This window comes from Oreochromis niloticus, linkage group LG19, assembly GCF_001858045.2.
Source record: "Oreochromis niloticus isolate F11D_XX linkage group LG19, O_niloticus_UMD_NMBU, whole genome shotgun sequence".
Taxonomy (NCBI): Eukaryota; Metazoa; Chordata; class Actinopteri; order Cichliformes; family Cichlidae; genus Oreochromis; species Oreochromis niloticus.
The window spans coordinates 7163113-7178274 of record NC_031983.2 but is presented as its reverse complement, the minus strand read 5'-3'; the positions used below and the strand labels follow the sequence as shown (position 1 = coordinate 7178274).

At 43.4% G+C, this 15162-nt stretch overlaps 1 protein-coding gene across 11 annotated transcripts in view; it reads left to right on the top strand.

Annotated features, from left to right (window-relative positions):
* The first annotated feature begins 1608 nt into the window (after positions 1–1608).
* Positions 1609–15162, top strand: part of fgfr3 (fibroblast growth factor receptor 3) — a 67855-nt gene continuing 54301 nt past the window's right edge. For 4 of the 11 annotated variants that reach the window (XM_019349036.2, XM_005453385.4, XM_005453382.4 and 1 more), the window contains exons 1-2: positions 1612–2116; positions 6353–6578. In XM_019349036.2, coding sequence (XP_019204581.1) covers positions 6431–6578 — 148 coding nt within the window. In that variant the 5' untranslated portion in view covers positions 1612–2116; positions 6353–6430. Of the gene's footprint in view, positions 2117–2233; positions 2458–6352; positions 6579–15162 lie in introns of all 11 variants that reach the window. The other 7 variants (XM_019349035.2, XM_019349033.2, XM_019349034.2 and 4 more) reach the window with 5 other exon arrangements.

The window sequence follows — 15162 nt, the reverse complement described above, 5'->3', positions numbered from 1 at the left end:
CCTACTTAAGGGAAAAATACATATTTAATAATGTTTAACAGTGGAAAATAGAGGTGGTACATTTTGAATCAGCAGATGCAAGACAAAGAGTTTAATTACACTACTTGATAACAGTGTCTCTGGTTTCACATACTTTGTGAAACTTCTTTTAAATTCTCAAAAATGTTTAAGCTTATGCCACCACCAGACTTCAGGATAATTGGGACACTGCCTGGCTCAGATCAGCAAAGCTTACTGAAAATGCATTGCTTTTGGCATGTATCCCTCAGCTTTAATGGTGTTTACGCAGAGCTACGCTGTATGCACCATGCACCCCGAAAACCACTGGCTGCAACATTCTTTGATATTGAGAATCATAGAGAACAGTCAGGGAGACGAGCAAAAGGAGTGATGGCAGCCATCAGTATTACTTAGGAGCTTTTTGAACACTGGCTACACCAGAAGCTCACAAAGGTGGGTGTTTTACGAGAGTGTGTTTTATTTCGTTTCCCACCTTTTTAAAAAATAAATGGTAAATAAGTTAAAAATGTTTTACAGTGGGGGTTTTCTCATATTTGCTATATTCAGGACTTCAGATGGACAAAATATAAATTCAACAAACTTCTGATCCAAAAACGTTTTTCTGGTATAACTTTTTTCAGTGAAAGGAACTGGTTGAGATCCCCCTCACTCTTATAGATAACTAAAAGTCTGCGGACACTGTATTCATTTCCATACAGCACGCTTGTCTTCATTACATCTCAGAGCCATCTACTGGTGCCTCTGTACCCACGCTGAGGGTCAGACAAAAAATTCGGGGCTCATAAAGCAGCTCAGGATTCTCAAGTTTGAAAGAAAGAGATGGGAGGCGCTTGGACCATCCATCACCGGCTGCCTCTAGCGGACCCCGGAGGGGCGGCGCGCCGAAATCTGATCGCCCTTCCCCCGCTGCTGCTGTTTGTCCCAGCGGCGCGCAGGCTGGCAGAGGGAGGCATCGTGGACTCAAGAGGAGAGATGAGCGTCACACAATGGTACACACGATGGTTCCGCCTTCAAAATAAAGGCCTAATGTGTAGTCTCCTTATTGAATAGGACTCTTTTTGATGACTCAATTGAGTCCGCCAGGCTGATTTAATTGAGTGCCGGTTTGCTGCTAACGGCAGCTAGCTGTGTTTCACTTATTTATCTCCTCAGCTGGCTCTGTTGGTATATCATTTTAACACATTTTAAATTGTAATTTACATATTTATTTATTGAAGAATGCATTCAGATTTTCATCAAACACACTGATTCACAACTTAACAACCCAAAGAGACGGTGAGATGACAGGATTTGAGCAATTAGGAAAAAATACGTTTAAAAAACAATAAATAATAAAGACTCTTATTTAAGTACACACAAGTACTGAAGCGCATGAAACGGTACGATATAACCATTGCTGCATCTCAGAGCTCCTTTGAAGATTGCTCATAGGCTGGCGAGTGCTTTTTTTTTCTTACCTTTCCTGCATTTTCATAATTGAATGAGTGCCTCCGAGCAAAGCATGCGTCATCGGATCCGAGCCAAGGATTTTATTTTGAAAGTGGACCTGGAACTCCTCGTGTTTCCCAGCCGTGCACGCTTGACGGCAGCACCTTGCAACTCCTACTTCACAGACAGCGAGAGGAGAAGAGCCACCACTCTACGTTGGTTGATCAGAAGCGACGAAACGCACCGAAACTGGCATCTGCGCCGGAGGAGACGCAAAGGAACCGCGCATCCCGCGTCCCCGTCTGCCTCGTCCACTCTGCCCACTCGCAGGACAGGATGAACGGACTTTGGAGGACTGGACACTTTGGACAACGCGGACAGCAGCGCGCGGCGGAGGACGGGATTTAGTGGAGAGAAGTTGGCTTTTCTCGGTGGCTGTGCCCGAGTCGAAGACACTCGCCTTCAAGTCGTGAGGGGGGGATTTGTGACTCTTTTTTTTCCGCTGTCGCCAAACTGCTCTCCAAGCGCTGGAACGTGAGGATTTAAAAGTAGTTTTGTGGGTTTTTTGTGAAGTTTACCGGAGATTAGAGGTTGTTTCAACCAAGGAAAGCTTGGTGCCATCTAAAATCTGAAGGCTGATCTTTTCTGTCAAAACGGGATACTGTGGGTAAATATTATAAACATTGTTATTATTATTATTATTATTATTATTATTATTATTATTATTTACAAGCAGGTTACGCAGACTCAGACACACAAGTCTCACAGCTTCACTTCCTTGTAGATGCGGACAGGTTGGAGCTTTGAGGACTGTGTACACTGTGTGAGTTGTGGAGCAGCCCCGCGGCTGTGCCACAGCACAGGTGGCGTGGAGGTCCCTGTTCGTGCGCAATTGGCGCGTCCTGGCCGGTGTCAGCAGACTTGGAGAAAATCAACAGTCAGTGCGCAAATCTATTGCCACGGGTTTGGAGCAGGAGCGCAAAGCGGTTTCTGTTATGGCTTGTAAAGGTTTGTGTGTGTTGCTGAAATTACGCACGCTGTAAGAAAAAAACAAGTGGAAAAAATACTGTAAAACATATTTGGGTTGGGAAACGTGTATGCTTTTTCCAGCAGTTGATTGAGTTTGGTTGATTTTTCAGTGAGGGGAAAAAAGTAATTTGCGCTAAAGCGTTCTCTCCACATCCAAAGTCATTCCCTTCATCCTTTCCAGTTTTTCAATATTTACAGAAAAATCCACGAATGAAGGAAACTGTGAAACTGAGTGTTTTAGAAAGAAAGAGGCCAAATTAAATCACGCACAAGGGGGGGGGTTTGTGGTGATACCTGCCAGATTTCGTTTGAGGTGAGCTCGCTCTTCATTCAGAATGAATCGAACCTGTCCTGGTTTTATGTTGTTGTTGTTTTTTTTAAATAAATAAATGAATAAAAAATCCAGCCATCCCCGTGCTCGTTAGGATGGGCACGCCGTTTCTCCTCACCGCAGTACTGACGTCTTCTCAGGTTTGGCGCTGAAATATGAATTGCACATCTCTTTCACAGAGCCGCACTCCCTCAAATCCTCTGATCATCTCTGAAGTTAGAAAGCGGCGGATTGTCCCCCCTCCTCTCCCTCTCAGTGAATGAACTGTGCGCGGTTCTCTCCCCTCAGCAGCAGATCACTCATCCCCTCTTCAAACACATGCGCATCAATGGGATTCAGATGGTGATTTTCTTCTTCTTCTTCTCCTCCTTTTTGGCCACTCAGCTCGGCTTTGACTCCCACCATGTCAACTCCCAACCCGAAGAAAATTAGCAGATTATAGCGTCCTGCGAGAGAGACGCTGAAAATGAGATTTGGGCTCTGTTGCTTTAGCTTATTAAAAAAAAAAAAAAAAATTGCTGTCATAAACAAGCGTGCGACCGATAATAGTTGTGCTAATGCTCCAAATTAATTGTATCTATTGACCCGAGAAATAATGCGTGCCAGTGTGCAGCTTTTTCAATCAGAGGCGAGCCTCAGACACTTTCGGTTCCAAATGAGACTCTGATTGCCTCTTTTCATTAGTGAAATTGGCCCGAGACCATCGCTCTGCTCCTGTTTTAGTGCCTTTACGTTTTCCTTCTCGTTCATAAAGAGAAGGGTTCATTAATCTGCTTCAGCTTGTCTAATTTGACAGAGAAAAATGATCATTACTTTCATGCACAAACACTTATTTGCTTTCATATTCCAGCTATTCAAAGAAAATAAACTTATGTGACCTTATCTGAGCTTTACACTATACCTCTGATATAAAATTTGTGCCTATATATGTAAGGACTTCTAGTCTTTCTGTTCCCCTGTAATTAGGATTCTCACATGTCTGAGGCAGTAAAAGCTGAGTTTATACCAACCTTAGTACGATTTATAACATTTTAATGTCCCCCAGTGTCTGCTAGCAGCACTTCATGTAGTCTTTATAATTTCAAAAGGGACTTCGCTGTCCATCTGTATCTTCTGCTTTAACACAGAGGACAAAACCCTGGCGTTCGGATCTTTTTCCATGTGCAGGCTGAGTCTCAGACGAGACGCCGCCCGTCTGAGTGTCAGCCCAAGGTGAGCTGAGCCCAGAGTCACCCCTGAACCTCTGACAGCTCTGAAGTGCCGAGCTCTCCTCTGCCTCTCAGCTGATCAATATCTCTTCTCACCTGAGGGCTCGTTCGAGCGAGCGCTCTGAAGAGAGGGTGGCTCAGCTATGAAGGCAGGCAAGAAGTCGCGAAGGGACAGGCAGAAGGGAGATGGTGGGTGTGAGACATGCATTGCACTGCAAAGGAAAAAAGTTGGAGTAGAGAAAGGCGTGCTGAAAAGGAAGATGACCCACTTGTGTGTCTCTTTATTACCCATCTAACCTCCACTTGGCTCCACTCTCCAAAAAAACCCTCTAATGTCCTTTTTTCCCCCCCAAGAACACAAAGCTGATTATCCGACTTAATTATTAAAGATTGCTGACACTCCATGGAGGTGTGACTAGCATGTGACTTCCTCGCGTCGCTCCTCACTGAGGATAGAGGGATGACAGGGATTTGAACCCGGGTTGAAGCGCTTTTCCGCCCCTGAGCTATTACAATGTGAAGATAGTCCTGCATGATTAATGCTCATGCATTATTCATTGCCGTAGTTGTGTTTCCCTGCCACGCTTTAAGAAAATATTAGCATGAAAATTTGTGGCTTTGAACTCCTCCCTGGGTCTTTGGGATCCATATTACCTCCTCTTCTTCTTCTACTCAGCTATTTGAGGTTGTTAAGTGATATCAAAGTGTTTTTAGCTGGTTGTGCTGTATATGAGGGTTTCATTTTCAGTGAGGATATCAGGTTGTTGTGTGTAACAAGGGGCACATATTAATTACTGCTCTTGCACATGGCTGTCATTTATTTCACCCTAAATGCATCAATTGCACTGCAGCACTTTGCTGCTCTTCAGATTCAAACACTCGCCGTGGACTCTGGCCTAGTCTAAACCCCCACCTGACACCAGATTATTGTCTTCGATCTTCTTCTCACATGGTTTGAGAGGCTGTCATGCTACTTGTCTAAACAGATCTACGGGTTGATAAGAACCAACTCTGAAGCCCTGTCAGCTCTCCAAGTGTACTGCCTCGTAAAAAGCTGCTTTTTATATATATATATGTATATATTAATCTGTGTGTGTGCCTGTTTCTGTGCCTGCCAGAGAAAACAAAAGTTTAGATTTAGAGAGGCCTGTAATCAGCCACCTCCAGGGCCTGAGAGCGAAGGCCTTATCGTGCTGTATAAACAAACCTCAGCAGCATGTAGGCGTCTCGTGTTGTAAGAAGGTGAGGATGGGCTGAGACGGGAGTAGAAGGACTCCTGGGAGTTCATAAGGAGAACATTAAAGGCTGAAGTTTGTTGACGGGTAAAAGGTGCGGTGCCACTGTTTAAATTAGGACACCGTGTGTGTGTGTGCTGCTTTATTTATCCACGTGTGTCTTGTGAAGTGTCCACAGTCTGTGTTTTTCTTTACTGAAGCTCGATAACGTGCAAATGCGTCCTCGCAGTTGTGCTAAGCGAGGTGTGGGTCACAGGTCCTGCAAGGGAAAGAAAAACAGTACTGTTAAGACTTAAGACAACACAACCTTTCTTTGGACTGTGTGTCTGTGTACAATACACCTCAGTGTGTGCAAGTGAAGCTCGTTCTGTAATGTTAGCATGTGTATTCAATAAACGTCTCTGTAGGAGCGTGTGTGTTAAGGTGGACGTCCCACAACCAAAGGTATTCAGGAGATTCACAGACCCTCTGACGTTTAGGTTAATAGTGGTACCATGTGTGTTTACGTGTGCTCATGTGGGGAGATTTTTCTTTTACTTTTCTGGGCATCTCACTCACATCTCACTGGGCATTCCAACTTTTCCTTGCTCGGGAAAACTTAGGGGCTGAAACACTCTGCTATCCCTTTCTGTAGCCTCCATGCTTCCCGAGCACTCTGATAATGGAGGGTGACTTTGTCGAGTAGAAAAGAGTCCCCGGGAAAAGAGCATCAGGCTGTTTAGCTCTGTAAGAATGAGCAAGTTAATTGATTGATTGTTGAACTTGTGATCTGAACTCACAGTAGGTTACTGAAGTTTTCATTTTGAGCTGTTCGTATGTCGGAATTTCTGTTTTCGCATCCTAAGAACCAGGTGCTCAGAGAAAGTTTCTAAGAAAAAACTTTGAAGAGGGATTTCCAGTCTAATCTTTAAACTCTGTGTGGAATGTCAGGTCAAAACATGTTAGCATATGCACAGACCCCAAGGCGCTTTGTTGCACTGCGTTCAATGTACAGCCATTTGTTGTTGGGTTTTTTAAGTTTCAGGCTGTGTTGATTTCTGTGTTTATAGCCTCGATGGACAGCCTGGCTTCTCTTTGACTGATTCTGCTGCTTGTTTCAGGTCCGTGGTGGGGAGCTGTCGGACAGATTCTTGCGGCATCTGCGGCTGCCCTTCTGCTGGACAGTATGCGAACGGAGGATGTTGTCTAAGTTGGAGTCGGGCCTCGCTGCTCTGCGTCTGACCTCTTCGTCCAGAGGAATGACTGCTCTGTGGTGCTCACTCTGGCTTTCTCTCCTCCTTCCTCTCTGCGCCGTTCCAGCCAGGCTGCCCACTGCTCAGCCCACAGGTAGGACACAGACATCCAACTCCACACTGCTGATGCCACATTATTAATTGTCCTACGTCTGCTTTTGAATTTTGTGCCTCAAACTTATTGCAACATCATTTTAGAGAACAATTTGAGCAAAGATCCCCTTTAATGCTTTGTGATTAATATTATTAGCTAAAAATACCAAACTCTGAGTGGTTCCAGCTTCTTTTTTTTAAATTGTGATTTGAATAATCCAAATGTTGGCTTTACATTGAAAGGATAGAAAGGGTCATTAAACAGCTTCTTGTGCACTCTTGTTCACTGCTTTCTTTTCCATGTGATTTGAAAGACATTAATTTTTCTGTGTTCCTCACCTCAAATAATGGCATTTTAAAGTCCCATTTACTGTTTATGCGAATGGAGTCCTCTCTCTTTTTCAACAAAAAATTTTTATGACTTTTTTTGTCCGAGGAGGATTTAATTGGCCTCTTCTCGGTTCGCTGAGCTTAGCGAGATTTTCCCTCTTTGTTCTCCAGGCAGAGAAATACCCAAAGATCAATCCAAAATAAACTTTGACTGCGTTTGCTTTAATCTCTCCATATTGCTATTAAAGAAAAAAAACACAACACAGAGTAATCTTTATTCGTAGGCGTTAGCCAACACTTCTTTCTCTCCCCTCCCTTTTTTTTCCTTTTTATGTGAGGGTTATTTAAAATGAGTCTTTGACACTCTTTACACGGTACAGCGCATTAAGAAAGACGAGGAGCCGGGGCGCCTTCTGGAGAGGGCCCAGCTGTCTTACGCAAGCTGAGACACTGTGTGCATGTGTGTAAAAGATCGCGGTATTACAGCTTTTCTAACTGCTGCTTTTGTGTGTACAGTTTGTTTTGGCTGTCGCCCAAATAACTGAGGTCAGAGCAGAGATGCAGACTTTGAGATTCAAGACTTGGACTTAAGTCACCAAAGTGGAGACTTGCGTTTGTGGGACTTAATCTGCTGATCAGTGATAATGAACACAGCTTTGAGAGATAGCTGCTAAATAGCCACATTATCCTCTGCATCCAGCGACTTTAAAAGAGACTTGTCCCCCGCCCTCTCTCGTGTAAAACGCATAATGTAAGGAAAGACAATGTGTGATTCTGTCTGCCTGATTGCCTTCCCTGCTGGGAGCCATCACAGTCTCTCATGCGTGGGATCATCCAAAAAGCTGAGTGTGTCTGTGTTTTTTTTTTTTACCCCCTCTGGGTGGCGGGAGTTCAGGCTGTGATCTTCGTGTACCTGCAGCCAAATGCACGCGGAGCCCACGGCTCTGAGGAGGATATTGTTTCAAGTTCCTAATATTTGACATGTTGGGGTGTGATGATTCATCTGATGTCAAGTGGATAGCTGTGGTGATAACACGTGCAGCAGTGCATCTGCCAAGGACGCTTCCTGGTGCAGTGGAAAGCTTTTTACCTTAGAATCAAGCTGAAATTGCGAGACTCTTTGTTCACCTTCATAATTACCCACCCAGTCAAAACTTGCTGGAAAGAAATGGGTTTTGCGTCTAAACAGCTCTGAGCTTTCGCTGTTAAGTTCACACATTTTTGGGCACAATTTTTTTTTGTGTAGGACAGTTAAATGAAGGTTAGATGTATTTGCCCATTTATTTACATCTACATGTAAATTTAATTCCTTTTCGATGGTGCGTTGCATGGCAACCTTATTCATTCAGTCCTCTGGATTGTCATAGCGCCTTATGATCACACTCCCCTAAGATAATAGACATGGTGTGCTCTGTAGTTTTAGAGTGGCTGATTAGCTCAACAGATTAAGTGGGTTGTGGCGATACTCCTTTAGGTCCTTTTCTGATCGTGTGTTTCTGATGAGGGTGTAGGCACCTGAGGTTGATCTAAATGTCACTTTTGATCCAAATTGCACAGTGGGTTTGCATGTAAAGCTGCATCTTTTTCTTAAAATGTCCTTTCAGAGATCTGAAAAGACTTTTTTTTGGTCACATTTGGCTTTTCAACCAAATCTTAAAGTTGTTATGTCTGCTAAAGTTTGTATTATTTCTTCTGGGTGGGACATTTACAGGCCCTATTTGCAGGTCCAAAACAAACACATCTTGGGCCAAATCAGATCGAATATAAAAATTTTCAGTTGATATTTTTGGGCTAAAGAAAGAAAACCTTTGACTGACCAATGTAGAAACAACAAATATACCAACGTCTGATGCTAAGTGGGTACTGTCGTTACAGCCTTCGTGACACTTAGAAGTCCTGTTGTGATCTGGATATTATTTCTGAGATTTGTTTCACTTGAATATCTGGCACAAATTAATGTTTTGGGGGGTTTTTGTCATGAAAGTGTTGTTAGCTGTTTTTCTTTCAGTCATAGCAGAAATAGTAGTAAATACAGTAATGTCAACGTTATGCTATAAAGCATCAGAGAAATCAACACTTTAGGTACATATACTGCATCTCCTGCTGGTCCTTTTGGCGTGATCTCATATCCCTGTGTTGGTTTTGTTCACACATCATCTTAAAAGTGAGCAATGACATTATCTGAGCATTGAGTTAGCATTAGCCAAGAATTTGGCTAATGCTAATGCTAAAAACACATTAGCAAACCAAAAGTTATTAAGCTAACATGACAATATGCTTATTATGTTGCATAAATTAATAAAGAATACACTTAAAATGCTTATCATTGGTTCAAGAATAGACTTTAATATAAAAAAAATAACAGTTTTCCTATTTTTTCCATCACAACAACGTGATTGGTCAGTTTCAATATTGATCCCGGTCTAATATTACTATGATGATGCAGAAAGACCAACAAGGGAATATCAGACACACCCTTCTTTTGGCTAAGAGGACTACTCTGTGATATTTCATTCCATTACATTTGAGGGTGGAATTTTATGTACCACTATTAAAAATCCCCAAATTTCAGGTTCAAATTGATTTTTTTAAAAGAAAAAAATAAGAATGCCTTTTAGAATTAAGTAATATTACACACTGATGATAAAATTCTCAAGTGTCAACAATTCACTGCTGTCCAGTTGGGACTGCTCCTTGTAGGCGTCTCTGGCCTGCGTCTTGTCTCTCCCGTGGCCCTCTGGCCTCCAGGAGAGTTCCCCACATCCACAGATGGACGAGCAGTAGGGGTAAAATGACTGTTGTTTACTGGCAGATGGCACAATTTCCCCTCAGCAACCGCAACACCGGGCTGCAAAGTTGTCACTTAGGTTTTGTGTTTTCCGTGTGTGGCACTGTGTGACTTTGGGGGGAAGTGTGTGGATTAGTGTGTGTCAGGATCAGCAGGTGTTAAGGACAAATATGCCCTTGAAGGTTTACAGCTGGCCTCTAAATATCAATTCAGATTTTTTTCAGTATGTTCAAAGCGTGTAGTTGTTTTGGTTGAACTCTGGTTGTGATCACTGACTCCTGGATAGAAGTTATGGAAGAAAACTGCTTTATTTTTAAGCATAAACATTTGCCACAATGTCTTCTTAACAAGTAACAGTAATAGATCATAGTAGAAAAAAAAGGTCGTAATTACCCTTTAAAAAGTCATCTAATGGTAATATAGTGGGTCTTTAAAAATCCTGTTTAAAGTCAAACTGTTTGCTGGGTGTTTATTTATGTGTGTGTGAGGTAAGCAGGCCTTGTGATCTCTGTGTGTGTGTGAAGTGCAGTTCCTCGTTTCCATTAAGTTGTCTCAGTGCGCAGCGTTGTTTATTTCTCTAAGAGCTGGTGTCATTTGCTGTGAAAAAAAAAAGTTTGAGAGGCCAAGTTGACTGATGTGAGAGACTGATGACAAAGAACAGAGACTATGTGTGTGTGTGTGTGTGTGTGTGTGTGTGTGTGTGTGTGTGTCATTCGTAACCTCCCCTGAGTATTTACTGACCACACACCCCCTGCTGATATCCCCGCAGAGCTCTGATGGAAGTATATGGCACATGTGAATCAGCAGACATGCACATTCAGTTTTGCCATTGCATCGCTGTGTGCGCACATTTGTGTTCACGCGTAAGCAGAGTCTGCAGTTAATGCAACGTTCTAAATAAAAGAAGGCAGAAGAAGGAAGTGTGTGTCCGCATGAGCGAGAGGAAGACGCACCGTGGGTGTGTGGTCACCGTGTCCTTCAACTAGAGAAGAAAGCAAGTTGTTTGTCCCGTTTAGAGACTGAAAATGATGTGGATGTGTGTGTGTGTGTGTGTGTGTGTGTGTGTGTGGTCACCCCACCCCACCGGCAAGGACTGTAAATATCAGCAGGAGGTGTTTGGGTGATTAGGCGACTCGTTAAAACCTCAGCATTCACCGATTTACGCTCATGCTCTACAGTTCACACACACATCATCGCACAAACAAGCATGAGTGCACACACACACACACACACACACACACACACACACACACACACACACTCGTTCTCTGCCTCTCCTTGTTTCCTACTTTTTTTCCACACACGCTCACTTCTACACACTTTCAAAAACCTTTGATGTGTGCTGTTAGTCTTTGATGGTGACAGCATCTTCCTGAAGGTAACAGATCTATACGTGTGTGTGTGTGTGTGTGTGTGTGTGTGTGTGTGTGTGCGTGTGTGTGTGTGTGTGTGGACAGAGATGGTTTCCAGTCAGTATTTATGGTGGGGTCAGCTGTTTCTCACCTCATGTCTGGAGGAAGAGTTCTATGTAATCTTTGTAATGGATGTATTGATGTGTTTAATCAGGATGTTGCTACTGTCACAGCAGGAGCGCTTTACTGTGCTGCTGTAGTGCACGTTAGTTTCTTCCATATCCACCCCTAAGCCCTTCTTCATGCTCTGTGTTTACCTCAAGCAAGCACCCTTCTGGTCAGATGTTTATTTTTATTATTATTATCATTATTAATACCCACCCACAGCAGCTCTTTCCCTTCCAGTATCCCTGAGTGTCCCTGAGACTTCTGGTCAGTCCGAGTTTCCCCTCTTTCTTGCTCAGATGTCCCTGTGGTGAATCCAGTTGGCTCTACCATTCTAGCACCATAAAGTCTTTTCCTTGTCACCTCTTACATGGGCTGTAAGTGATCTTACAGCCCATGTGAGAGGACTGTTAGTTGCCTTTGTGTTTACCTACTTAGCTCAAACGCTCATATTTTCATAGGTCTGCACATGTTGCCAGCTGTGCAAAGTTTTCCTTAAACTTTCTTGTTTTTAACTCTTATTTTTATTGCTATTTCTTTATAGAGAGTGACTAAAAACAAGTCATCTGATCTTTAACAAGCATCTATTTTAAATCACACCACAATGACACTGATAGTGTTGACGATTAGTCATCCGATGTACTTTCTTTCTTTTTTTTTAAGCCCTAAAGCAGTACTCGTGTACCTTCTTGGTCTTATTTTGCATATTATTATTATTTTTATTTCTAATTGTTTATGGTGGAGCAGTCTCCACATCGCTAGCCTGTAATTAGCCTGTACATGTGTGGGCTCAGCGTGGCTGTCTGTTCATCACAACTTCAGCGTAAAAAGTTCCTGCGTTGTGTTGTGTTTCTCCGCGGCAACATTTTGGTTTTGACAGTGTCTGCGTGAAGGCTCATTTCCCCGGCAACATTATCAAGAAATCTTTCTGGCAAGTTGAGTAAATGTTCAGGCCAAACAAGCTTTGAATGATGATTTGTTAAACAATGGCACTTCTGTCCTCAGTCTGTCAGGCATTTAATCCAGTAGGCATTTCAGACACGTTTGTGGATGGGAATTAATCATTACAAACAAACTCACAAGGGATCATAGCGGGGTATTTCTCCTAGACTCTCTGCAGTTATACAAACACTGGCACCAGTGTTCAGTTTTTACATCTGTAAACCTACACATGTTACTGTATTCACACAGTTTTTTAACAAAGAGTAATAAATGGTAGTTGATCGTTTAAATCAACATTAAAACATGTTGTGTTGTCTGGTCCTTCTAAGCACATTATGCATTAGGCGGCACTGTCTAGACGCAGTGTTTTTCCAAGGATAACACACAGCTGAGCATTAGTGGAAAAAGCCTGTTGCTTAGCAAAATGTTATTAAAGGTTTTCATATCAGATCACAGACTGAAGTGAAAATGCTCAGATTGAACTGTGCTATACTGTGAAACAAAAACCGCCTTGTATGTTGGGACCTCTGCTGTGTGAAAGAAAACCCGTCTTTGCCAGGTACGAGTTGGATGCACACCTTGGTGCACCTTCACTAGGTAGGCAAAAAAGAAAGGCAAAAAATTAGCAGACAGCTGTAGATCAGTAGGTCATTGTCAGCCCGCGGCCTTCGTACGAGCCGTGTCTGCAGGCCACAGCTATGCATGTATTATTACACCTCATTAATGCCCTTTGAAATCCTCTCTGCACACCGTTCAATGAATAATGGATGAAAAAGACAGGCCCGTCTGTGTGTTCTGGTCACGTCTAACTCCCCGCCACCTTTTCTGCATTCTTCAGTGCCGTTCTTGAACGCATACATATATTATACAACATTTTAAGCCTTAAAGCCTCCTGTGCATCTGCTCATTTTTCTCCTCTCTGGCAAGTTTTCAAATCTCCATCAGTTGCAGTGTGAACGTAGCCGCTCTTTGATTCCTGCATGCACTGCCTGCTTTTTTTGTTCCTGTTTTTTTTTCTCCACCAGGTGATGTTTGCAGCACGTACGCACACTCGTCTGCCTCGTACACACCTGTGCATGCCCTTTGCTCTACCCCTGGCTGAGGTTCAGGGCGGTTCTTAGCCCGCTGGCTGACAGTGGCGTTGACATACGGTCGGGCTTTTAATTACAAAGCTTCCCCTTAAGGAAATTGTTGAGATACTTAACAGATAAGGCAGACATGGAGCCGAACAAAAAGGCTCATTGTATCATATCAGGAAGACTGCTCTCGAGGGCGCACGGGGAAAAGAGAGTTGGCGATTAGTCAACTGGAGCCACAGTTGTAGCTGACAAAATATTTTTGCACTGTGAAGTGATGGGTTGATAGGATTTATTTTTTTAAGTTAGTTGTCTCACTCTTTCTGTTTTGCCTTCTGTCCTGCTGACATGTGGATTTATTGCCACCGTTGGTTCAATTGCATAATCTCACCTGAATCGTCATGATGGATGATGATTGCAAAATGTACCCAATATACACTGTGCATGTCTAAGCGTGTTTGTATGTGAGCAGCCTGACTGTAAGTGTGTCTGTGTGCGCGCGGTTTGAGCCAACCCCATTGGAAGAGGTTATTTTGTTGCTGGCAGAGTCAAACAGATGGCAGGTTGTGCGCTGGGCTGTAAGAAATCCAGCACACAGACACACAAGTACCAAGAGAGACGCAGTCCTGGCTTCATGTCCCACCCATCATTAAGCCCCCACACTCTCCCCGTGTACCCCACTTGTCTTCTGGGCCACACAAATAGTAGCTTACCTCTGTCTTTCCACTTTCTTGTTCTTCTATTTGCACCAATTACCATTTTTAATTGCATTTACGCCACCGTTCTCACTCATACTCATCCTTACAGTGATATATACAGCACTCATGTCTTTATGTCCTCTATACAGAACCTCCACTCAGTGCTCCTCCATTAAGCGGAGGTACTTTATTTGTCTTACAGGTCTCTGCTGTATCAGAGGACACGCTGTCTAACTTATAATAAAGGATCTCGTTAGCGGGAGTCAAAACCATATTGAGTCATTAATAACGTGAATTTTCAAGACAATTAGACTAATTAAGTCAGCTGGTGAGCAAGTTTACTCCAGGCCTCCCACGTGCTCTGATCACCCTCCTCCTAACAGGTCCATCTCTCTCTTTCTTTCTTTCTCACTGACCACTAACCAGAAGCAGAGCTGTCTGGCTCTGCTGCACCCCATTTACATTTCTGTGAATGGAACCAGAGAGCCAACAGACAGTGTGTGTGTGTCGGGGAGCGAGGGAGGGAAGCAGTTACTGCATAGTATGAGATTACCTCCTTGCTTGTGATTGTGTGTCCGTGTGTGTGTGATTGTGTGTGTGCGTCTCTTTCATCTTCTTCTGCCCTCTGTCTTCCTTCCCCTTCATCCTTCTTTTCCCTGTCCCGGTCTTTGTGTCTTTCCTCATCTTCTGTGTCTTTCCCTCTGCTCTTTTATTTCGTCTCTTTTACTTTAACAGATGACTGTGATGCAGTAAGACTGAAAAAGGTTATACATGAGCAGTAGTTTCTTTCTTTCGTTCTTTCTTGGTTGAACCATCTATCTTTCCTGCCTTGATCCCCAAAAACCCCCAAAAATAAAAGACCTGGGGTCTCCACTCACGCCCTCGCATGCGCTTCTGTTTAATGCTCCCTCGCATCCAGGGCAGCTGACACATCTAATATTGAAACCAAACTCCCTCCCACGTCTCCCTCTCTCACCCTCGCCCCTCTCCCCCCCTTTATGTTATTTTGCCAGGAGAGCTAAAATAATAAAGCCTTGTGCCCTCTGCAGAGCGTAAGGGAAGCCTTTTTCCTCCCTGGAAAGAAGAGAGCGAGAGCGCTCGGTGTGCTGGCTACCAGCAGAGCAGTGACAGAAGAGCTGACTCCAGATTTGTTTTTATGGGTTTTTTTTAAAAAACCATCAGATTTTTTTTCCTTTTTCAGAACTCCCATGAAATGTTAGTTTTGAGCGCGGTG